This window comes from Littorina saxatilis, linkage group LG13 (assembly GCF_037325665.1).
Source record: "Littorina saxatilis isolate snail1 linkage group LG13, US_GU_Lsax_2.0, whole genome shotgun sequence".
Lineage (NCBI taxonomy): Eukaryota > Metazoa > Mollusca > Gastropoda > Littorinimorpha > Littorinidae > Littorina > Littorina saxatilis.
Genome location: NC_090257.1, coordinates 8,560,762 through 8,586,769, shown reverse-complemented (window position 1 = coordinate 8,586,769; position 26,008 = coordinate 8,560,762). Strand labels below are relative to the sequence as shown.

The following is a 26,008-nucleotide window of genomic DNA, read 5'->3' as shown; positions in this document are numbered from 1 at the left end:
TCTCAGACTTTCTGTTCATAACCTCTGTTAAATTACCCCCATTTTAAGATTCCTTCCTTTTTGAGACCGATTTTCTCAGATTGTTGGAGGTTTGAAAAGATCAATCAATCAATCAATGAGGCTTATATCGCGCATATTCCGTGGGTACAGTTCTAGGCGCTCTGCAGTGATGCCGTGTGAGATGAAATTTTATACGGCCAGTAGATTGCAGCCATGTCGGCGCATATTTACCTTTCACGGCCTTATTCCAAGTCACACGGGTATGGTAGACAATTATTAACTGTGCCTAAGCAATTTTGCCAGGAAAGACCCTTTTGTCAATCGTGGGATCTTTAACGTGCACACCCAATGTAGTATACACGGGGGGTGGTTCGGACACCGAAGAGAGTCTGCACACAAAGTTGACTCTGTGAAATAAATTTCCGCCGAACCTGGGATCGAACTCGCGCTGACAGCGGCCAACTGAATACAAATCCAGCGCGCTACCAACTGAGCTATATCCCCGCCCAAGAGGAGAGAGGGGGTCCACTGTATTAACTTCGCGCTAAAGACAGTGAATCAACAAGACGAGCAAATGCTCATACGACTCACCTTTCGCTATACCAAACTTTGAATCAAAAACAAAACAGTTGCTACTTTAGCTTGATAGAATTATATAGCTATTCTGATGGACACGTGGGGGAATTCGGGGGCTGTGATTGGATGGTCTCTTCCGATCATCAAAGCATAATGCTACGGAAGTCGGCCATTTTTGCCAATATCCAAAAGCATATTGTCAATAACAAAGACGCATGGTTCCGGTTTACCCATCTGTACCACACGATGTTTCGACTGATCGACAACAGTACACTGACAACTTGAAATTCTTCTCGGGAATGTTTTTCAGCTTTACAAATGTCGATAGCATACCCTTTTCTGCTAACTTCCCGATGAAACAGGACTAAATCAATTATTTTCTGTCCCTAAACACCACAAAATGCCCAAAGTTGACAGATGTAGTACAAACAGGGGAGTAAAACGGAACAGCCGTTTGTGTGTGCCTGTGTGAGCTGAGTTGCCGACTGACACAAACTTTCGCATTCGTCTTTTCTTATCTCGTAACTCCACACTAAATACCCCACTTCCCCTCTGAAGTATTGATGTACAACCCATGGCACTAACATTCATGTAGTCGTTTATAACTGAGGTTGAAAAATTCGCTTCATGACGAGACAAGTATAAATGCCATTCACCCAAACTGAAAACTTCGCTGCCGTCTGCTCGACTGAGTTGTACAGATTAGCTGTTCTCTTCTCCTCCCCTTGTTGCATCCTAGTTCTTCAGTTGTTTCTAGTTTTCCGTTGATGTTGTGTTTTGGTTTTCTTCATAAGTAGTCTTGTTCAAAATTAAAAAAACTCAAACTTCTTTTTGTTGTATACGAATGAACTAATAAAAAGCTGTTTAACAGCTGTGTTGTCAAATCGAGTTTTTTTTCCAAAGTCAGTGTGGCGCCTGCGCAAAACTAATGCGCATAAGAAACGGCGTCTGCTATCAAAACCTGATTTCAACGCATTGACGCAAAAACTGTCATTTTGTAAGTTTGGAACAACAAATCAAGGTCAGAACAGCTATATAATTGCTATTGTATTTTCAGCGTAGCAATAGCTGTTAATGTTCAGGAAAACCATCTACTTCCTAATTATTGACCTGAACTTGACCCCATAATGACCCGTCTCAATCCATTCAGGTGTCCGGTCCTAAAAATATCAATCTTTAAAGAGATGTACTGCCATCAACAGTGACTAAACCGCTACACTAGAAACTAACGTTGTGCAAACGTACACTGCACAGATGTACAGAACTGACATTATACAAAAATCGACAGAACTAATCTATACAAACTTAGACTGTACACATTAATAACAGAAACATACCTCAAACAAAACAAGGCTGACAAAATTGGCTGAAGAAACTGACCTTGTACAAACTGAGGCCATAAAATTTGACTGAAGCCTGCTGATAGAAGACTTTCAAGGCACGTGTTGTCAGGTCGTATTCCCGGATGTGATTTAGGATGGAGTCGGCCCAGTACAGCCTGCAACACATCATCACATCAACTACACTGTCGCAAGGCTAAGTATGAATAGAATACTAAACTATTAGAAACAGACTGTTGTAGGCCTATTCGAAGGAAGGAAGAACCTTTCAAGCCTGATATAATAATAATGCAAACTTTTATAGCGCTATTCTAGAAAAATGTCTACTCTTAGCGCTTTACAATACATACATCGACCAAGCATACTATACACGCACAGGCAAAGAAACTGACCAAACATAACCAACAAACTATACATGCACAGGCAAAGAAAACGACCAGACATACAATACACGCACAGGCAAAGATAACGACCAAACATAAACAAACATACTATGACCAAACATAACCAACATACTATACGCGCGCAGGCAAAGAGAACAATCAGCACATGTAATAATTACTGACAACTAATAATGCAGGCATACAGTGACAGTCCAATACAGCCTAAGCACAAGAACCACAGTAGGCTTCTATATAAAAACGTGTCAACAGTACTATTTACACACACACAAACAGTGCTGATATTAATCAATTGAAAAGCCACTTCACGAAGCCGACTGCACGAAGCTTTGGCACTGAATTTTCGGTGAAAAGTTTCGCGTAGTCAACTTCGAGCTCAATAGAAGGTTTTTGGAAATAACTCTGTCGGGTTTTCATGGGTTCTGAAAACATTGCCATTTGTGCTTCCTGTACACGTGGTTGGACACACCCTCTCTCTAGTGACTGGCCTATAATGTCACGTGGAAAATAATGTCACGTGGGTAGACTTTAACACGTGACATTACAGGCCAGCAACTAGTAACCCGTGTACAGGACGCACATGGCAAGGGCACTCACTCTTTCACAACCCATACCAACCCGACAGAGTTAATTCCACAATTCGTCTATTAAGGAAGGCCTTTGAGCACACAGAAAGCAAAAGTTGTGTCAAACTTAATACTGGTATACTTAAAAAGACTGAAACAGACCGATAGACGTACAGACAGGGACGCACGCACGCTTCGCACAAACTCACACATTTATAGTCACACACACACACACACACACACACACACACGCACACACACACACACACACACACACACACACACACACACACACACACACACACACACACACACTCTCTCACGCACGTACGTACGTGCACACACACACACATACACACACACACACGCACACACACACACACGCATACACACACACACACACACACACACACACACACACACACACACACACCAAAATGTTTTATCTCTGGCAAGGCGGTGCCGTAGCCGAAATGAAATCACTCCCTCCCTCACTCACTCACTCATTCACTCACTTTAACACAGCATTTATTCATCATTATATTTAGTCAAGTTTTGACTAAATATTTTAACATCGAGGGGGAATCGAAACGAGGGTCGTGGTGTATGTGCGTGTGTGCGTGTGTGTGTGTGTGTGTGTGTGTGTGTGTGTGTGTGTGTGTGTGTGTGTGTGTGTAGAGCGATTCAGACTAAACTACTGGACCGATCTTTATGAAATTTGACATGAGAGTTCCTGGGTATGAAATCCCCGAACGTTTTTTTCATTTTTTTGATAAATGTCTTTGATGACGTCATATCCGGCTTTTCGTGAAAGTTGAGGCGGCACTGTCACGCCCTCATTTTTCAACCAAATTGGTTGAAATTGTGGTCAAGTAATCTTCGACAAAGCCCGGACGTCGGTATTGCATTTCAGCGTGGTGGCTTAAAAATTAATTAATGACTTTGGTCATTAAAAATCGGAAAATTGTAAAAAAAAATAAAAATTTATAAAACGATCCAAATTTACGTTTATCTTATTCTCCATCATTTGCTGATTCCAAAAACATATAAATATGTTATATTCGGATTAAAAACAAGCTCTGAAAATTAAATATATAAAAATTATTATCAAAATTAAATTGTCCAAATCAATTTAAAAACACTTTCATCTTATTCCTTGTCGGTTCCTGATTCCAAAAACATATAGATATGATATGTTTGGATTAAAAACACGCTCAGAAAGTTAAAACAAAGAGAGGTACAGAAAAGCGTGCTATCCTTCTTAGCGCAACTACTACCCCGCTCTTCTTGTCAATTTCACTGCCTTTGCCATGAGCGGTGGCCTGACGATGCTACGAGTAAAATGGCATTGCGTTCAGTTTCATTCTGTGAGTTCGACAGCTACTTGACTAAATATTGTATTTTCGCCTTACGCGACTTGTTTTAATTCTTAGAACAAAAAGTCAAAAGTCTCACTTGTCAATGTTGTAGTCAATGAACATGTGGTTAGGTTGTCCCAGGTTGTCCTTGAGAATGATCTCCCTTTCACTGCCATCCATGTTGGCCATTTCTACCTTGGGCATCACGTCTGGCTGAAACCCGATGTCTGTCCAGTAGATCTTCCTGAAACGGGACGGTTGAAGTAAAGACTTGAAGTAACAAGTCTGAACAGACATGAGCTGTGATAGATCTAAATATAGATAGTTTCAAACACGGACGTCACAATGTAAACTTAGAAAGGAAACAGGTCAGGCTCACAGCCAATAGCTGTCCAGTAGATCTTGCAACATGAGAGTTGAAGTATGAAATACAAGAGGGATAAGACACGAGCCTTTTTTACAACCGTCTTCATTTTACTGTAATAGATCTAAATGTAAATCGTTTCAAATACGAAGATCATCATGCGATCTGAGAAAGATAACAATTTTGAATCGGTCCCGCATAGCCATACAAGGGGTTTCTTTGTTTGTTTGCTTAACGCCCAGTCCACCACGAAGGGTGATATCAGGGCGGTGCTGCTTTGACATTTAACGTGCGTCACACACAAGACAGAAGTCGCAGCACAGGCTTCATGTCTCACCCAGTCACATTATTCTGACACCGGACCAACCAGTCCTAGCACTAACCCCATAATGCCAGACGCCAGGCGGAGCAGCCACTAGATTGCCAATTTTAAAGTCTTAGGTATGACCGGGCCGGGGTTCGAACCCACGACCTCCCGCTCACTGGGCGAACGCCTTACCACTAGGCCACCGTGTTGCGGTCATACAAGGGGTAAGGGACATGTAACACCAGCAACCAAACAAACAATCGTCCAACATGGGAAATATCTGTCATCTTTTGGTTGAAGTTACTTGAGTATGAATAGATACAAATCGCACCGGGGGCTAGGTGTTTGTATTTATGGAAATGTTCGTCACACAATCTTGTCAACCAAAACAAAGATGTACACGTTTTTACACTGTTCTACTTTGAGGGAGGAAGCAGACAGACTTCCACCAGGGAAACCTCTTAAGATTATATAAGGATAAGGATTAAGATAAGGATTAAGATAAGGATAAGATTTCATATAATCGTGTTAAGGCTGCTAGCTTTCTCACTGGCGAAATCGAGCTGCTATACAGTACGGCACGACCCCTTTTTTCCCCATGCATGCGTGTACTCAAGTCCGGCAAAAAAACAGTAGGACTTTTAATATTAATGTTACTACTACTGCGTGTATTCATGTTTCCAAGCCATGAGACTTTCGCTGTGAATTTAGGTTCTTTATCATGCGCATGCGTGCATTAGGGGGTGTTCGGACACCGAGGAGAGTCTGCACAAAGTTGACTCTGGGAAATAAATCCCTCGCCGAACGTGGGGATTGAACTCATGCTGATAGCGACACATGGTTTTAAGCCAGCGCCGCTACCGACTGAGCTATTCACCTGCCATATTAAACCTCCAATACCTTAAGGTACACGATAAGGACGCTTTGAGACACGTACCCTCTGTGTGGGTGCACGGCGATGCCGAGCGGATTGTTGACGTCCTTCTCCAGTAGCACTCGCTGGAAGCGACCGTCCTTCCTCGCCACCTTGATGTGGGCGTACGTCGAGTCCGTCCAGTACAGCACGCCCAGCACCCAGTCCAACGCCAGGCCTGTAGGCATACACACATTAGTCTTACAAATCAAGCCACCTGGATGTGGGCGTACGTCGAGTCCGTCCAGTACAGCACGCCTAGCACCCAGTCCAACGCCAGGCCTGTAAGCATACACACATTAGTGTTACAAATCAAGCCACCTTGATGTGGGCGTACGTCGAGTCCGTCCAGTACAGCGCGCCTAGCACCCAGTCCAACGCCAGGCCTGTGGGAATACACACATTAGTGTTACAAATCAAGCCACCTTGATGTGGGCGTACGTCGAGTCCGTCCAGTACAGCACGCCCAGCACCCAGTCCAACGCCAGGCCTGTGGGCATACACACATTAGTGTTACAAATCAAGCCACCTTGATGTGGGCGTACGTCGAGTCCGTCCAGTACAGCACGCCCAGCACCCAGTCCAACGCCAGGCCTGTGGGCATACACACATTAGTCTTACAGTGGAACCCCCATTTTAAGACCCCCAACCCCCCCCTCCCCCCCCCCCCCCCCCTCCCCCATTTAAGACTTCCTTCATTTCCTTCATTTGAAGACCCTGTTTTCTAAGACTTTCCTTTCATAACCTCTGTAAATGTACAGCCATTTTAAAACTACTTCGTTTTCAAGACCTTATTTTCTCAGATTTGTTGAGGTCTGAAAGTGGAGTTTTCACTGTACTTATTGCTTGATATCGTGAGTTTGATGGATTTGGTTTTACAGTTTGGTGTAGCTTCTTACCCATCTTAAAGGCCAATATCGACGCGCGGCAGATTTAGCTCTGTGGCCTTCTACTATAACAATAGTACAGCACACCCGATTTTAAACTTCATTTCAAGACTTTCCTTTTTTCAGATTTTGTTTGTATTCTCTGTAAATAACCCCCGTGCGTGTGTGTTTGTTGTACTTTTGAAATTGTAGCAGAAACGTTGAAGTTACCTCTGACACTGCCCGTAGCACTAGCGACGACGGAGGCCTTGGAGCCCGTCTCCAGGGGAATGGAATAGATGGTGCTCGTGTAGTTGCCCGAGTAGTACAGCCTGTTGTTCTCCGCGTCAAAGGTCAAGGCCAGGTAACCATAGCGATCCGAGAGGAAGCATTGGGAGGTCAAGGACACGTTGTCCAAGGACATGTCAGCGATGTTGGCAGGGTACATACAGATGGCCACCCCGATAGCGTACATGTGCGAGGGGTGCGTGAGCTGTTTCCGCACTGAAATGTAAAGTAAATAGCTAGATAAATACATACATATAATTATACAAACAGGCATGCGATGCGTTTTTATGAGCACTGTTGTGCAGTAGATTGTGCCATAAGAAACTCTTCCAACATACCCTCAAAGCAGTCTCAATTCAATTCGCTGTCCCCCCTTCGAATAATTATTATATTTTGCAGGGAACCAGCACAGCTGGAGAAAAGTGTTACGACTGTTTTTAGAGATAAGCAGATTCTGAATAATAACTAACTAACTCTCTCTCTCTCTCTCTCTCTCTCTCTCTCTCTCTCTCTCTCTCTCTCTCTCTCTCTCTCTCTCTCTCTCACACACACACACACACACACACACACACACACACACACACACGTGTCACACACACACACACACACACACGTCACACACACACACACACACACACACACACACACACACACGCCACGCCACGCCACGTCACGTCACGCCACGCCACGCCACGCAAGCAAAAGGAACGCACACTCATACGTGTATTTACTTATATCATCTCCGAGTTGTAGCAATGTTATGGACACTCACAAACGCAAGTTTTCTTGTCATCCAGAATGTCGTATCCCTCTCCACACAAACACTGCGGGCCGGTCAGCGGGTCGTCCAGACACATCTGGTCACACCCGGTTGTTTCACACTCACCTGTGCACAAAGAAAATGTTCCAACTCACAATAAAAAGCGGTTTGGATGTTTAATGTTCGTATGTGACCAAGTGGAGGAAAGGTCTTATCAGATGGAAAAGCGTGTCCAGATATGAGGTGGTGAGTAGAACAGTTTTTCTACGAGGCTGTTCGTGCTTGTACTCTACATGATGATACCGCCCAGCGTCAAGCCCATCTGTCTGCCTGTCTGTCTGTCTGTCTGTCTGTCTGTATGTCGGTCAGTCTGCCTGTCTGTCTGTCTGTCTGTGTGTCGGTCGGTTTGTGTGTTGGAGTGTGAGTGCCACATTACGAGGAGTCCCGGGCTGTTCCTCCTCATCATACATGTTGATGCCATACGTTACCCAGAGTGATGATGATGATGATGATGATGATGATGATGATGATGATGATGATGATGATGATGGTGATGCTGCTGCTGCTGCTGCTGCTGCTGCTGCTGCTGCTGCTGATGATGATGATGATGATGATGATGATGATGATGATGATGATGATGATGATGATGATGATATGATGTGTGTCTGTGTGTCTGTGTCCATCAATAACAGCTTACCAGGCTGCCCTGGCTGCTGATCTTCGTCATACATGATGATGCCGTAGGGCACGTTGCCCAGCGTGAAACTGACGATGTCCTCGTTGGAGTCCTGACGGATCACCTTCAGCAGCCCCTGAGACTGCTCTGTCAAGAACACGTAGTCCTGAAATCACACGCACCATAACTTTATATTGAATGCGTGTGTAAGCAATTCCTATTAAGATGTAAATACGTAACCACACTTGTTGTGTGGTCCAAATTGTTTCTGTTGTACTATAATTATATGCCGCCCCATGTTCTCGGAATCAAATCTTATTTAAAGCAATGTTTGTGTTGTCATATGAGACTGTTTTCTTCATGCCCGCAGTGGGATGAGATCGAAACAAAACCGTGTTACCTTGCCAGCATGCCTCGTTACCTCTATCCCACACCTCCCAACATGTGGGTGACCTGGTCAATGTTGATGACTGGTGCAATGAATTCTCTGGAGACCCAAAGAACAGATAACCCATAACCCATCTCAACTTTGTTTACTTCTAGTCCCCAACCCACTGACACCCCTCTCACGAACACACACACACACACACACACACACACACACACACACGCGCACACACACACGCGCGCGCGCGCGCACGAACGCACGCATGCACGCACACAAGCACACACACACACACACACACACACACACACACACACACACACACACACCACCACCATCACCACCACTACCACACTCACGAACACCACCACCATCACCCCACAGACACAAAACAGCCCCTTACATAGAAGACAGCGAGGTCGAACATCTGCGTGTCCTTGTCGATCTTGATGACGTTGCGATGGAAACCCACACACTCCAGAAACACGCTTTTCACCACTAGCCTCAACCACCCCCACCCCCACCCCCACCCCCCTCCCACCATGCATACAGACACAAATCTAAGACCCTCACATTGAAGACAGCTAGGTCGAACATCTGTTTGCCTTTGTCGATCTTGATGACGTTGCGATGGAAGCCGACACCCTCGAGGTACACGCTCTCCACGGTTTCCTTGGCGGAGTCCACCCAGTACAGCCTTAGTTTGGCCATGTCGATGACCATTCCGCGCGGCTGTACCACGTCAGTGTCCACTATCACCTGACGCTTGTTGCCCAGCAGGTCCATGCGTTCTATGCGAGGTCGCAACCCCCAGTCTGACAGGAACAGCCAGCTGCAACGAATGGGAGATATCACTGCGTGCTGTGCCTGCGTGCACTGCGTGCACTGTGTGTGTGTGTGTGTGTGTGTGTGTGTGTGTGTGTGTGTGTGTGTGTGTGTGTGTGTGTGTGTGTGTGTAATTTAGCTGTGTATTGTTGTGTTAGCTATGGGCCCAATAAAACCTTGATAAACCGTGAACAGATTCATGAGTTTGACATGGTGTTGGATTTTGCATCCGAACTATAAGGTATCATCCAACGTGTTTTGCGTTTGTCTTTAGAAGTAAATGTGTGTCTGTCTGTCCACTATACAAATCATTGGGTCGATGTACTTGAGAATTTGTAGCACATACAACAATTCATGTTATATGTCCGTCTGTCTGTTATGTCCTAATGTTGTATGTCTTGTATATGTCACGGTAGAACCAGCGATCTGGCAGAATCGCCGATTCTACCAGTAGAAAGCCTGATCGGAGTTTCTACCGGTAGAAAGTCCGATCAAAGTTTCTACCAGTAGAATCGCCGATTCTCCTCGTAAAAAGATTGATCGGACTTTCTACTGGTAGAATCGGCGACTCTACTGGTAGAAAGTCTGATCGGAGTTTCTACCGGTAGTATCGGCGATTCCACCAGTAGAATTGACGATCGGCGATTCTACCGGTTGGCAATGTTTGATGTTTGTTGATTTTTTTATTGGTACTGTTGTACTGTTGTAGCACATTCTTGCCATGTTGCGAGAAATAGTTGAACTATATCATACTTAATCCAAGCATAGTTAGGCCGCACCTCCGTCTACGGTTTGCTTCTTCAAAACAACAAAGATGAGAGAGAGAGAGAGAGAGAGAGAGAGAGAGAGAGAGAGAGAGAGAGAGAGAGAGAGAGAGAGAGAGAGAGAGGGAGAGAGAGATGGAAGAGGGAGAGGGAGAGATGGAGAGAGTAGTAAATGAACCTAGGACGAGGTGTTCTTGCACGCTATCGCTGATTTTGGGTGACACTTTGTGGAACAAGGAAGTCCTGCTCGCTTGCATTTGCATTTCATGTTGTGGCACTTTCCTCGGCATGAGCAAGCAGCACTTCCTGTTGCTGTCCAGTGCGTATTTAGTCGCGACGCTTGGATGATGCTGATTTCGTTCAGCGTTTCAACATCGACACTCTGAAGTTGACTGAAGTGAACATTTCGCAAATCGACCATGTCTGTTTGTCGTAGAGTTCGTAAAATTTGTCCCTCTGCTCTTGACCGTCCATTTTCTTTGCTCGAATTACAAAGAGATCCAAGTTTCAACTGTTTGACAAATTGTATCCCACACAGACAGAAGGTCGATGTCAATTTCAATTCTTGTGAACATTGTGAGCAATTGATAATGCACCACTAACACGAGATTTTCACCAGTGATTTATTACTTTTTAAATCTCGTGAACAGTGTTGACATCTGTAGAAAGTCCGATTCATCTCGTGAAAACATTGATCGAACTTTCTACCGGTAGAAAGTCTGATCAATGTTTTTACGGGAAAAATCAGACTTTCTACCAGTAGAACGACCGATCGTAGTTTCTACTGGTAGAAAGTCCGATCTGAGTTTCTACCGGTAGAATCGCTGATTCTTCTCGTAAAAACATCGATCGGACTTTCTACCGGTAGAAACTCCGATCAGGCTTTCTACTGGTAGAATCGGCGATTCTACCAGATCGCTGGTTCTACCGTGACATATACTTGCCATTTACATATTTATTATAAATGTTGAAGGATGAATGATGCATTGTAGACGGATGCGATATGCATGTTATTGATTAAAAGCCCCACAATGATGTGCTTGGCAACAAAAAAAAATTAAAAATTAAAATTCATGTCCCAGATAGGACAGACCGCCAGAAACAGTTTCACAGAGAGAGAGAGAGAGAGAGAGAGAGAGAGAGAGAGAGAGAGAGAGAGAGAGAGAGAGAGAGAGAGAGAGAGAGAGAGACAAAGACAACCCATTAAACCCGGCCTTCACCCCCCACCCCCCCCCCCCCCCCCCCGCACACACACACACACACACACCCAAGACCTACTTGTACTTGGGGTAGACAGCCAGCCCATGCGGGTTGTCCAAGCCGTCCTGTACGACGATCCTGTACACTCTGTCGCTGGAGTACTTGCGGAGCGGCGCCATGATGACCCAGTTGTACAGCGCGTCCGACCAGTACACGTTGTCGGACATCCAGTCTACCACCAGCCCGTTCACTTCCGACGACGTCCCTGTGAATACGTCCAGCGTCTCTGTCGACCTGATTCCCCGGACAAAAGTGTCAACTTTTTAAATGCGAGTTTGAACAAGATTTGAAGTAGGCAAGTGTAAATAGTTTCAAGCACGGTGCTTGCCATGTGAACTGAGAAAGGAATCGATCTCGGAGAGCATTATCTGCTGAAGAGACCATACAACAACACAATCAACCAATCAGCAACTGTCAACCTGGACCATTAGGCCTAAAAAAAAAAATAGGTGTGGTTACGGTAACCCGACCTACCCTATTTTTAGGGGCCGATCCTATAACTTTTTATTACATTTGTCCACAAAAAAAAAAAACGAGTGCAAAAAACGCAATGAAAGCGAAAGCGCCCGAGTCGCACACTTATTTCCCTGTCAAGTAGGTTTAATTTGTACACATTAGAAAAAAAAGTTTAAAAAAAAAAAGTGATTGCCTACCTACCTACCCTATTTTTTGGGGCTATGTTACCGTAACCACACCTATTTTTTTTTTTTGGCCTTAAGCCACAGTACACAGGAACCATTGTAGAGACCCTCTTCCCGCAATTTTTCAAATGTACAGTGGAACCTCCCTTTTACGACCTTCACAAATCTGAAAAATAATGTCTTATGAAGGAGGGAGTCTTTAAATGCGGGTTAATTTACACAGATAATGAACAGAAAATCTTATTAAACAGCGACTTAAAAGGGAGGGAATCTTAAAAGTGCGGGGTCTTAAAAGGGAGGTTCCACTGTACATGTACAGTTCATAACGTCTCCGTCGACCAGAACGAGTAAGACTCAGTACCGTGGACCCCCCCCCCCCCCCCCCCCCCCAGACACCCACCCCTTTTTATATTTCGTCAAGTTTTGACTAAATATTTTAACATCGAGGGGGAATCGAAACGAGGGTCGTGGTGTATGTGCGTGTGTGTGTGTGTGTGTGCGTGTGTGTGTGTGTGTAGAGCGATTCAGACTAAACTACTGGACCGATCTTTATGAAATTTGACATGAGAGTTCCTGGGTATGAAATCCCCGAACGTTTTTTTCATTTTTTTGATAAATGTCTTTGATGACGTCATATCCGGCTTTTCGTGAAAGTTGAGGCGGCACTGTCACGCCCTCATTTTTCAACCAAATTGGTTGACATTTTGGTCAAGTAATCTTCGACGAAGCCCGGGGTTCGGTATTGCATTTCAGCTTGGTGGCTTAAAAATTAATTAATGACTTTGGTTATTAAAAATCTTGAAAATTGTAAAAAAATTAAAAATTTAAAAAACGATCCAAATTTACGTTTATCTTATCCTCCATCATTTGCTGATTCCAAAAACATATAAATATGTTATATTTGGATTAAAAACAAGCTCTGAAAATTAAATATATGAAAATTATTATCAAAATTAAATTGTCCAAATCAATTTAAAAACACTTTCATCTTATTCCTTGTCGGTTCCTGATTCCAAAAACATATAGATATGATATGTTTGGATTAAAAACACGCTCAGAAAGTTAAAACAAAGAGAGGTACAGAAAAGCGTGCTATCCTTCTTAGCGCAACTACTATCCCGCTCTTCTTGTCAATTTCACTGCCTTTGCCATGAGCGGTGGACTGACGATGCTACGAGTATACGGTCTTGCTGAAAAATGGCAGCTACTTGACTAAATATTGTATTTTCGCCTTACGCGACTTGTTTATATTTAGTCAAGTTTTGACTAAATATTTTAACATCGAGGGGGAATCGAAACGAGGGTCGTGGTGTATGTGCGTATGTGTGTGCGTGCGTGTGTGTGTGTGTGTGTGTAGAGCGATTCAGACTAAACTACTGGACCGATCTTTATGAAATTTGACATGAGAGTTCCTGGGTATGAAATCCCCGAACGTTTTTTTCATTTTTTTGATAAATGTCTTTGATGACGTCATATCCGGCTTTTCGTGAAAGTTGAGGCGGCACTGTCACGCCCTCATTTTTCAACCAAATTGGTTGAAATTTTGGTCAAGTACTCTTCAACGAAGCCCGGGGTTCGGTATTGCATTTCAGCTTGGTGGCTTAAAAATTAATTAATGACTTTGGTCATTAAAAATCTGAAAATTGTAAAAAAAAATAAAAATTTATAAAACGATCCAAATTTACGTTTATCTTATTCTCCATCATTTGCTGATTCCAAAAACATATAAATATGTTATATTCGGATTAAAAACAAGCTCTGAAAATTAAATATATAAAAATTATTATCAAATTTTTTTTTTCGAAATCAATTTAAAAACACTTTCATCTTATTCCTTGTCGGTTCCTGATTCCAAAAATATATAGATATGATATGTTTGGATTAAAAACACGCTCAGAAAGTTAAAACAAAGAGAGGTACAGAAAAGCGTGCTAACCTTCTCAGCGCAACGAATACCCCGCTCTTCTTGTCAATTCCACGGGCACTGCCTTTGCCACGGGCGGTGGAGTGACGATGCTACGAGTATACGGTCTTGCTGCGTTGCGTTGCGTTCAGTTTCATTCTGTGAGTTCGACAGCTACTTGACTAAATATTGTATTTTCGCTTTACGCGACTTGTTTTATCATTATCTTTAGTAGCAAACGTACCCGTTAAGAACAAGGGCCTGTATCTTCTTGTTCATGGACTCGCTCCACACCAGCGTCTGCCTGCGATAGGAGAAGCCCAGCGCCTTGAACTCCCAGCCGTAGTACGGGGCGCTGATGTGTTTGACCGACGGCTTCTTGGCCGGTACCCACGTCTGGGGGTCGCCCTCGATCCCCACTAGTTTAGACACGGTCAGTCGCATGGCTGGCGTCTGGGTCCAGATCAGGTTCCTCCGGTGCTGAACTGCGGATGAAAAGCACAATGAACGATGAATTTAACCCATTGTTACCCCCGCATGACTTGAAAAGTAACACCATCAATGTGAAACTTGAAACGATGAATTTAACCCATTGTTACCCGCATGACTTGAAAAGTAACACCATCAATGTGAAACTTGAAACGATGAATTTAACCCATTTATCCCCATGACATGGACAAAATCGTAGCAAAGAAACTACTGCAAGTTTTCAGAAATTATAAATGCTCAAACACATCGCAGGAAGCCAACAGAAATGGAGAGAGATATATGTGTCAGGGGTATCGTTGTGTATAGCAGGTGTTTCAGGGATCTGCATTCTGGAGCTCCAGCAGCCGGAATTGGGCACTCGGTGGGGGAGGGGGGAGAGTTGTGGAAGGGGGGGGGGGGGGGGGTGCTAATAACAATCACACTGGATAATTCTTGAATAATCCAATTTGGAGACCTTCAGCCTCGTGACCGGCGTCGGGGCCAAGATAAGGTTCCGCCCATGCTGAACTGCGGATGATATATACAATGAGAAATGCATTTACTACAAACAATTCTTTGGTGAAATGTTGCTGTTTTCTGGTGATTACATGTTTTTGCTATCTTGTTAACTATTTGGTGAAATGTTGCTGTTTTCTGGTGAGCACATTGTTATTGTTATCGTGTTAACTATTTGTTGAAATGTTGCTGTTTCCTGGTGAGCACATTGTTATTGTTACCGTGTTAACTATTTGGTGATCCAAATGACGGTCCGCTTCCTGGCTCGGCGCCCAGATCAGGTTTTTTGAGAGCTGGACTGGGGATGATACGCACAATGAGACATGATCTTAAAGGTACTGAACTTGTCAAATCCAGGTGCACGGAGCCCCTGGGGCTTTTAGTCATACCTCAGGCAGCTATCCGTTAGAAGAACTACCAAGTTTCATTGACTTGCACCCAAAGAGTCAAGAACTGCGATGTTTTTACGAATTAATTTCGTACTCGGACCCGGCTGGTCTTGGCCTATTTTTGGATCTAAATTTAGATCAGGTAGATCACCACATGCACATCATGCACAACTGAAAAGACACGTCACTAGCAAACTATGTCAGACGTCATCATGAGTTTGTGTAAAACAAAATGGAGGCCGGAATCACTCAGTTGAATCGAACTCCGACAAAACACCACGTAATAACTAGGTTAATTTATGCACTCGCGTGAACAAGAAACTGTCGAGCTTCACAGATGTCGTCGTTGGGTAGTTTTGGGTTTGTTTTACTACCATAGGAGGATTTTTGAACTGTAAATGCACTCTGCTGCAACAAAAACGCAAAACGAAGGCTGTGAGCTGCACTGTGCCTTTAATGACATTCGCACTGGACAAGTCTTTAATTGAGAAACATAGCACTGTCTTCGTTGTGGGGATCTCCTCACTAATTTTAGCAATACCGCCGAACTTCCATGAGTATACCATTTGACATACACGAAGCTCGGTCGTCGATTCATAAAATTCAGGAACAAGAAGGGCAAAGCCCATACGACTCACATGCTTGACCTTGACCTTTACATGACCTTGACCTTCAGGGTCAAGGTCAAATAACTAAACCTAGCAATGACATCATACACTAAGAACTGCTTTACACATTTTTCCTACCAAAATACATGTGACCTTGACCCAAGGTCAAGGTCATCCAAGGTCATGCAACACAAAGCTGTTAATTCAAGACATAGGAAGTACAATGGTGCTTATTGGCTCTTTCTACCATGAGATATGGTCACTTTTAGTGGTTCACTACCTTATTTGGTCACATTTCATAAGGGTCAAAGTGACCTTGACCTTGATCATATGTGACCAAATGTGTCTCATGATGAAAGCATAACATGTGCCCCACATAATCTTTAAGTTTGAAACAGTTATCTCCCATAGTTCAGGGTCAAGGTCACTTCAAAATATGTATACAATCCAACTTTGAAGAGCTCCTGTGACCTTGACCTTGAAGCAAGGTAAACCAAACTGGTATCAAAAGATGGGGCTTACTTTGCCCTATGAATCATATATAGGTGAGGTATTCAATCTCAAAAACTTCAGAGAAAATGGGAAAAATGTGAAAAATAGCTGTTTTTTAGGCAACATTTATGGCCCCTGCGACCTTGACCTTGAAGCAAGGTCAAGATGCTATGTATGTTTTTTGGGGCCTTGTCATCATACACCATCTTGCCAAATTTGGTACTGATAGACTGAATAGTGTCCAAAAAATATCCAACGTTAAAGTTTTCCGGACGGACGGACGGACGGACGGACGGACGGACGACTCGGGTGAGTACATAGACTCACTTTTGCTTCGCATGTGAGTCAAAAAGCAACAATAGCAGAGTCTCCGTCGTTGGAAATTCCTCGCTATTTTTAGCAGTATCGCCGAATGCGCATGCGTGTTATCTTTGACACACGCAAAGCCCGACCGCCGATTGTAAACTGCGTCGTCAGAAAGGCAAGTTTGCAATCCCATAATCTGATCAACCGGAACAGGATATGTTGGTGTTTACATCAGAAAGACGTCATGCGAAACCCCAACATGGATCCGTGTCTAGGTTTTTGCTCGAAATAAGAGCATCCTTTATTAACTTAAAGGTAGCGTCCTTTCCGCTTACAAGTTCATGTTCACCGCCACAGGTCTGTCCAAGCTTCCACAGGGAATAACAGCATCATTCCACTTTGACACATACCAACAATAAACAGCCAGGACGCTTACTGTAACCGGCACGGTTGGCCTAGTGGTAAGGCGTCCGCCCCGTGATCGGGAGGTCGTGGGTTCGAACCCCGGCCCGGTCATACCTAAGACTTTAAAATTGGCAATCTAGTGGCTGCTCCGCCTGGCGTCTGGCATTATGGGGTTAGTGCTAGGACTGGTTGGTCCGGTGTCAGAATAATGTGACTGGGTGAGACATGAAGCCTGTGCTGCGACTTCTGTCTTGTGTGTGGCGCACGTTAAATGTCAAAGCAGCACCGCCCTGATAGGGCCCTTCGTGGTCGGCTGGGCGTTAAGCAAACAAACAAACAAAAAGACGCTTACTGTGCAGTGTTTTTTTATGGATAATTTCTTAAAAGCCACTAGTGTCGATATGAGAAGTTTATTCATACCAAGAATTGGATCTGAGAGGTGTATTCATACTAACAATTGGATCTGAGAAGTTTATTCATACCAAGAATTAGATCTGAGAGGTTTATTCATACCAAGAATTGGATCTGAGAGGTTTATTCATTCATTCTAACAATTGGATCTGAGAGGTTTATTCACACCAAGATTTGGATCTGAGAGGTTTATTCATTCATTCTAACAATTGGATCTGAGAGGTTTATTCATACCAAGAATTGGATCTGAGAGGTTTATTCATTCATTCTAACAATTGGATCTGAGAGGTTTATTCATACCAAGAATTGGATCTGAGAGGTTTATTCATTCATTCTAACAATTGGATCTGAGAGGTTTATTCATACCAAGAATTGGATCTGAGAGGTTTATTCATTCATTCTAACAATTGGATCTGAGAGGTTTATTCATACCAAGAATTGGATCTGAGAGGTTTATTCATACTAACAATTGGATCTGAGAGGTTTATTCATACCAAGAACAGGATCTCTACACAGGAAGCAGTCGGGATGTTGACTGTTGGTATGTGTCCCACCGGAGGGGTGATCTCATCCTATGTCAAAGCCTCGGTAGATCTGAGCTGGTGAGCAGGACTGTGTACATGGCATGGGCTGTGTACATGGCAAGGGCTGTGTACACGGCAAGGGCTGTGTACATGGCAAGGGCTGTGTACACGGCAAGGGCTGTGTACATGGCAAGGGCTGTGTACATGGCAAGGGCTGTGTACATGGCAAGGGCTGTGTACATGGCAAGGGCTGTGTACATGGCAAGGGCGGTGTACATGGCAAGGGCTGTGTACATGGCATGGGCTGTGTACATGGCAAGGGCTGTGTACACGGCAAGGGCTGTGTACATGGCAAGGGCTGTGTACACGGCAAGGGCTGTGTACACGGCAAGGGCTGTGTACACGGCAAGGGCTGTGTACACGGCAAGGGCTGTGTACATGGCAAGGGCGGTGTACATGGCAAGGGCTGTGTACATGGCAAGGGCTGTGTACATGGCAAGGGCGGTGTACATGGCAAGGGCTGTGTACATGACAAGGGCTGTGTACATGGCAAGGGCGGTGTACATGGCAAGGGCTGTGTACATGGCAAGGGCTGTGTACTTGGCAAGGGCTGTGTACATGGCAAGGGCTGTGTACATGGCAAGGACTGTGTACACGGCAAGGGATGTATACACGGCAAGGGCTGTGTACATGGCAAGGGCTGTGTACATGGCAAGGACTGTGTACATGGCAAGGGCTGTGTACATGGCAAGGACTGTGTACACGGCAAGGGCTGTGTACATGGCAAGGGCTGTGTACACGGCAAGGGCTGTGCCTTTAAATGAATGCAAAAGATCAACACCCTGAAAAGCTTCCTGCGGAGAGTGGACATTTTTCTTGACTTTGTTTTGTGAGTGACACCTAGGTCAGTGACACGTTATTCAGTACACACAAACTCCAAATCGATCACAGACAGCAGCAACACTCATGATTTGTGGTATGTGTCTTGGTGAAAGGATGCTATTATTCCATGCCTGACTGTGTACGCGTGAAGGACGCGCCATTTGCGTTGGATTATTGCCTTCATCGTCGTCTTCTTCTTTCTTCTTTTCGTTCGTCAGCTGGACACTGACTCTCTGTCATGAGGATCACAGTACGCTGCATCCTGAGCTCAGGTCAAAATGAGTTCGGCTCATTCTCTCCCTGCCTTGAGTTTCCTTGTCTGGCAAGGAAACCGATTTTTTTTTTACACATTTAGATCTTTTTGTAATGTATTATTGATATAAGCAGATTCGCGATCGTCGATAATGATTTTTCATTATGTTTTGTAATTTTTAAATTACAAAGGAATTGATATGTAAGACAGTTTCAAGCGAGCTATTTTTCGCGGCTGTATTTACTGTGCAAACAACTCTTAATATGGCAAAAGTGTCACGTGATAATCAACCGTTTGGTTTCGGCGCTCACTGGAGCAGACGATTTTTTCTGTAACCAGTTGACAGTGATGAAACCATATATTACGGTCTCCTTCCGGCAGCAGTCCCAAAATTTCGACTTGTTTTGACCTTAGAACGATGTCTTTATCATAACTGTGAAGAACAGAACGGAGATCACTGTCGAAGTCGGCCAATCTGCAATCATTTTCGTCTCGCGAACACTGATCTCAAATTTAGATCAGTGCTCGCGAAAAACATATATGGGAGATAACTCTGTATTCTTATTTTGATAGATTCGTGTAGGACTGTAGCGTCCGGTCAGAGAGATAACTGGCGATAGCCGTTGAGCGATGACTGATCAGAATGAGTGCGCTGCAGTTCATCAATTTAAACGGATGTCTGACACGCAGTTATTCATAATAGTGGTTTGTCCGCATACGTCAATTAATGTTACAACAGTAAGAAATGAAGATTGAGTCATTTCCTACATCGTCTAAAACTGATGTTAACACCAAATCAGACTGACACGCAGTTGATCTCAATGCTGATTGGGCCAGATATGTTAATTAGTCTTACAGCAGTTAGAAATGAATTAAGATAGCATCATGTTCATCATCGTCTAAAACTGATGTTTACACTAAATTAGAGTTATTTCGCGAGACATGAAACGAAGTTAATCTTAATGCTAAATGTTCGAGATACGTCAATCAATGTTACAGCAGTTACTATGGAAGATTGTATAATTTCCCCCATTGTCTGAAACTAATGTTTACACCAAATCAGACATATTTTGCAAATCATGAAACGCAATTAGTCTCAAAGATAATTGGTCAAGATACGTCAATCAATTTTACAGCAGTTCAAATCAAAGATTCTATAACTTCCTCCGTTGTCTGAAAATGTTGTTTATATCAAATCAGTCTTATGACACTAGATCGCCATGGTGATAGGCCCAGATATATATGTTAATTAATCTTACAGCAATTAGAAATGAAGATAGTATAATTTCCATCATCGTCTAAAACTGATGTTTACACTAAATCAAAGTTATTTCGTGAGACATGAAACGAAGTTAATATTAAGGCTAAATATTCGAGATACATCAATCAATTTTACAGCAGTTACATTGGAAGATTGTATAACTTCGTCCATTGTCTGAAAATCATGTTTACATCAAACCAGACTAATGACTAGATCTTGACTCTGCTATGTCAATGAATTTCACATCAGTTAGAATGGAGCCATTGTTTCCAAATTAGTCAAGAGTTTCCGATGAGCATAATAGGCCCTTGACTAATTTGTGCAAATTCAAGCAACCCCTTCGACAGTCAAGCTATTGACATTCATTTCCGGTGAAGAGTGAATCATTATGGGGAATTGAAGTATGGTGCTTACTAATTCTTTTCCCACGTTCACTCATGTTTTTAGCACGAGTGGACTTTTACGTGTATGACCGTTTTTACCCCGCATGCTGGGTAGTTTCGTGTTTCTATAACCCACCGAACTCTGACATGGATTACAGGATCTTTTCCGTGCGCACTTGGTCGATCTTGTGCTTGAGTGTACACACGAAGGGGGTTAAGTCACTGGCAGGTCTGCGCAGGTCTGCACATAAGTTGACCTTAGGAGATCGGAAATATCTCCACTCTTAACCCACCAGGCGGCGGTGCTTACTGTATCAGTGATGAAAAACATTGCGCTTGAGTTTTATTCCAAACCGAATATAAAATCAAAGAGAATAAAAAGATACATAGATCGTGTTAACACACACAAATGAAACTGTGATAATATGCTTTCAATTATACGCTCAATAAATTACCCTTTCATTTTTCTGTTCTGGTTGTTTTGTTTTAGTTTTGTTTTTGTGGTGTGTGGTTTTTTTCCACCTTTTTTTTCAAGCCATGATTTTAAACACTTTAGCAGACTGTCAGTTGTTGAATGTTTGCCAGATTTGGGAGACACGTTTTCGTCCTTTCGCTTGTACGTGTACTTGTGTGCAAAACCCGGGTGTTGTTACTGTGGATAGAGGGAACAATAATATAATTATACTATTGTAATTTGCATATAACCTGCAGTGCAAGAAGGGAAGTCCTGTATACTGCCATGAAATATTGCAATGGGAATAAGCAACAAATTGTCTTTATACACAGTGTTTAACATATCGATTTTCCACACAAAAAAGCACTCTATTCCAATCCTAAAAACAAAACAAAGAAAGAGAGAGAGCGAGAGAGAGAGAGAGAGAGAGAGAGAGAGAGAGAGAGAGAGAGAGAGAGAGAGAGAGAGAGAGAGAGAGAGACATTGACAATGACAATTATTTATTTAAAGAAGGTACAAGAGTAAGCATGGGTAATCTTTTTATGCAACCATAGCCCTCGCCGTGAAAAGGGACTTATCTACTAATCAAAAAAAGTGTGTTACGTAATTACTGAATTATAGGAAGTATATGTTACAGTTAATCTGTGAAACCAGGGAATACGTGTATTAACTAGGTAATACATGAATTAACTGACGGAAAAAAACAGTTAATATTCATGTATTACCTAAAATAGTTTAGTTAATATACGTATTCCCTGGTTTCACAGATTAACTGTAACATATACACAGAGTGAGAGAGAGTGAGAGAGAGAAACTCTTGGTTTTTCAACTCAAACTTTCAGTGAAAGTTGTTTCATTTTCCTTGTTTTGTTTGTGTGTGAGTGGTGTGTGTGTGTGTGTGTGTGTGTGTGTGTGCGTGTGCGCGTGTGTGTGTGTGTGTGCGTGTGTGTGTGTGTGTGTGTGTGTGTTTACGTGTGCGTGCGTGCGTGCGTGCGTGCGTGCGTGCGTGCGTGCGTATGTGTGCGTGCGAGCGTGCGTGAACGCGTGCGTGCGTGCGTGCGTGTGTGCGTGTGTGCGTGTGTGTGTGTGTGTGTGTGTTTGTTTGTTTATTTTCTTGATATTTTATTTTTATTTTGACGTTACGGTTGAAAGATGGTGTATATCATGTGACAACTTGACTGTTCACCATTTTTATATTTAGTCAAGTTTTGACTAAATATTTTAACATCGAGGGGGAATCGAAACGAGGGTCGTGGTGTATGTGCGTGTGTCTGTGTGTGTGTGTGTCTGTGTGTGTGTGTGTGTGTGTAGAGCGATTCAGACTAAACTACTGGACCGATCTTTATGAAATTTGACATGAGAGTTCCTGGGTATGAAATCCCCGAACGTTTTTTTCATTTTTTTGATAAATGTCTTTGATGACGTCATATCCGGCTTTTCGTGAAAGTTGAGGCGGCACTGTCACGCCCTCATTTTTCAACCAAATTGGTTGAAATTTTGGTCAAGTAATCTTCGACGAAGCCCGGGGTTCGGTATTGCATTTCAGCTTGGTGGCTTAAAAATTAATTAATGACTTTGGTCATTAAAAATCTGAAAATTGTAAAAAAAAAATAAAAATTTATAAAACGATCCAAATTTACGTTTATCTTATTCTCCATCATTTGCTGATTCCAAAAACATATAAATATGTTATATTCGGATTAAAAACAAGCTCTGAAAATTAAATATATAAAAATTATTATCAAAATTAAATTGTCCAAATCAATTTAAAAACACTTTCATCTTATTCCTTGTCGGTTCCTGATTCCAAAAACATATAGATATGATATGTTTGGATTAAAAACACGCTCAGAAAGTTAAAACAAAGAGAGGTACAGAAAAGCGTGCTATCCTTCTTAGCGCAACTACTACCCCGCTCTTCTTGTCAATTTCACTGCCTTTGCCATGAGCGGTGGCCTGACGATGCTACGAGTAAAATGGCATTGCGTTTCATTCTGTGAGTTCGACAGCTACTTGACTAAATATTGTATTTTCGCCTTACGCGACTTGTTATATGTATCATTAGTTGTAATTCTGTTTTGAGGATACCACTGCGCTGCATATAAGCCGTATTCCTGTTGTATTCATATCTATGAATGTAAATTTCACAAAAATTTTAAAGAAAGAAACATTGACTTTTATATACCATTTCGTCCGCGAAATTATGTCATTCTTGATAACACACGCAATCATTCATACTACTTCTATACGTCAAGTTATAGTCACAGGCCAAGTGCTCATTAGGATGTGCCTACGCGTACATGTATTTGCTTGACATGACTATTCAGTACAACTTGCATTCGTCACTGTCAGAATAAAGGCGTTGTATGTATCAGTGAATGGGTATTGACTTTTAATCATGAAGAAGTCAATCAATGAGTTTCTTTTAACATACAAAGCACTCTTTTTGTTTGGAATATATGTTCAGTAAATGTACAATTCTCCGAATGAAATTGTAAATCCCTAAATGTAGGAATATATAGCTATTCTGATGGACACGTGGGGGAATTCGGGGGCTGTGATTGGATGGTCTCTTCCGATCATCAAAGCATAATGCTACGGAAGTCGGCCATTTTTGCCAATATCCAAAAGCATATTGTCAATAACAAAGACGCATGGTTCCGGTTTACCCATCTGTACCACACGATGTTTCACTGATCGACAACAGCATACACTGACAACTTGAAATTCTTCTCGGGAATGTTTTTCAGCTTTACAAATGTCGATAGCATACCCTTTTCTGCTAAATTCCCGATGAAACAGGACTAAACCTATTATTTTCTGTCCCTAAACACCACAAAATGCCTAAAGTCGAAAGATGTAGTACAAACAGGGGAGTAAAACGGAACAGCCGTTTTTGTGTGCCTGTGAGCTTAGTTCACAGTTCAGTGCCGACTGACACGAACTTTCGCATTTGGCTTTTATTATCTCGTAACTCCACACTAAATACACCACTTCCATGGCACTAACATTCATGTAGTCGTTTATAACTGAGGTTGAAAAATTCGCTTCATGACGAGACAAGTATAAATGCCATTCACCCAAACTGAAAACGTCGCTGCCGTCTGCTCGCTTTGTACGGATTAGCTGTTCTCTTTTCCTCCCCTTGTTGCATCCTAGTTCTTCAGTTGTTTCTAGTTTTCCGTTGATGTTGTGTTTTGGTCTTCTTCATAAGTAGTCTTGTTCAAAATTAAAAAAAACTCAAACTTCTTTTTGTTGTATACGAATGAACTAATAAAAAGCTGTTTAACAGCTGTGTTGTCAAATCGAGTTTTTTTTCCAAAGTCAGTGTGGCGCCTGCGCAAAACTAATGCGCATAAGAAACGGCGTCTGCTATCAAAACCTGAGATCAACGCATCGATGCAAAAACTGTCATTTTGTAAGTTTGGAACAACAAATAAAGGTCAGAACAGCTATATAATCGCTATTGTATTTTCAGCGTAGCAATAGGGTCCGATATTTAGACTCGAACAAGTATAATGCGACTCGTCTTCGACTCGTCGGCATTATACTTGTCTCGTCTAAATATCGGACCCTATTGCTACGCTGAAAACACAATAGCTGTTAATATTCACATTTTCAGGAATGTGTATATGTACTATGTTTGCTGAGTTGCTGTACGATATCTAATATTTGAGTAAGACACATGTGTCGCGCACATGGTAACATATGTTTAGTTTTGTGTCCACCTAAACAATTCACTCAAAATCGGTGGAATAAGAGATTATTACATAAATTGCCAATTTGAGACAAAACCTTTGAAACTGATACTAATGAATGGGAAAGTGAATAAATCAACAAAGAGGCATACCAGCCAGTCAACCAATCAGCTGACCAATAAGTTAATCGACCTGTTCCAATCGGTGTGCGTGTTCCTCTCTTTCTGTTTTCATGCTGCACATGAGTATGCCAACATCTAAACAAAACACGCACAAAAAACTTACTTGCTAAACATGTCGAGAAGAAGGTCAAAAAAATCCCAAGGAAAGCAGAAAACTTGAACACATCCATTATGAATCTTGCCACCAACTTTCCCGTCTTCTCCGTGCAGTCGATGTTAATCAGATCTACGCATGCGCAGAGCAACCCATTGAAGAGGAGCAGACGACAACGAGTGTAAGGGTCGCTTCCGGTGTGAGCTAGTTACGCCCCCTTCTTCAGTCTTCGCAGCAGTCCGGCCGCTGTTATGACACACATATAATCCTGACACAATTTCTGTTCCTGTATATGTGGTTATGGAGATTTTATTCAGCTGTAATTAGCCTTAAGTTATGACACATGCATGCATTCTAGCGAGAGAGAAATCACATCAAGTTTCGAACACTCGTTTAGTTCTTTAACACAGCCAAACAAACATCTATCGAATCTAATTTACTGTGCTTGAACATAACGAAAACAAAGGGAAAATAGGATGAACAGTTGTA

The 26,008-nt window shown here is 42.7% G+C and overlaps 1 protein-coding gene across 2 annotated transcripts in view; it reads right to left on the bottom strand.

Moving 5' to 3' along the window:
• The window catches only part of LOC138983532 (low-density lipoprotein receptor-related protein 4-like), a 55,536-nt gene extending 29,781 nt beyond the window's left edge, over window positions 1–25,755 (bottom strand). For both annotated transcript variants that reach the window (XM_070356790.1, XM_070356791.1), the window contains exons 1-10: window positions 25,529–25,755; window positions 14,438–14,678; window positions 11,668–11,883; window positions 9,374–9,632; window positions 8,437–8,581; window positions 7,752–7,865; window positions 6,923–7,195; window positions 5,850–6,003; window positions 4,339–4,485; window positions 1,957–2,074 (exon numbers count right to left, since the gene is read on the bottom strand). In XM_070356790.1, the coding sequence (XP_070212891.1) occupies window positions 1,957–2,074; window positions 4,339–4,485; window positions 5,850–6,003; window positions 6,923–7,195; window positions 7,752–7,865; window positions 8,437–8,581; window positions 9,374–9,632; window positions 11,668–11,883; window positions 14,438–14,678; window positions 25,529–25,595 (1,734 nt within the window). In that variant the 5' untranslated portion in view covers window positions 25,596–25,755. The remainder of the gene's footprint in view (window positions 1–1,956; window positions 2,075–4,338; window positions 4,486–5,849; window positions 6,004–6,922; window positions 7,196–7,751; window positions 7,866–8,436; window positions 8,582–9,373; window positions 9,633–11,667; window positions 11,884–14,437; window positions 14,679–25,528) is intronic.
• Window positions 25,756–26,008: the final 253 nt, after the last annotated feature.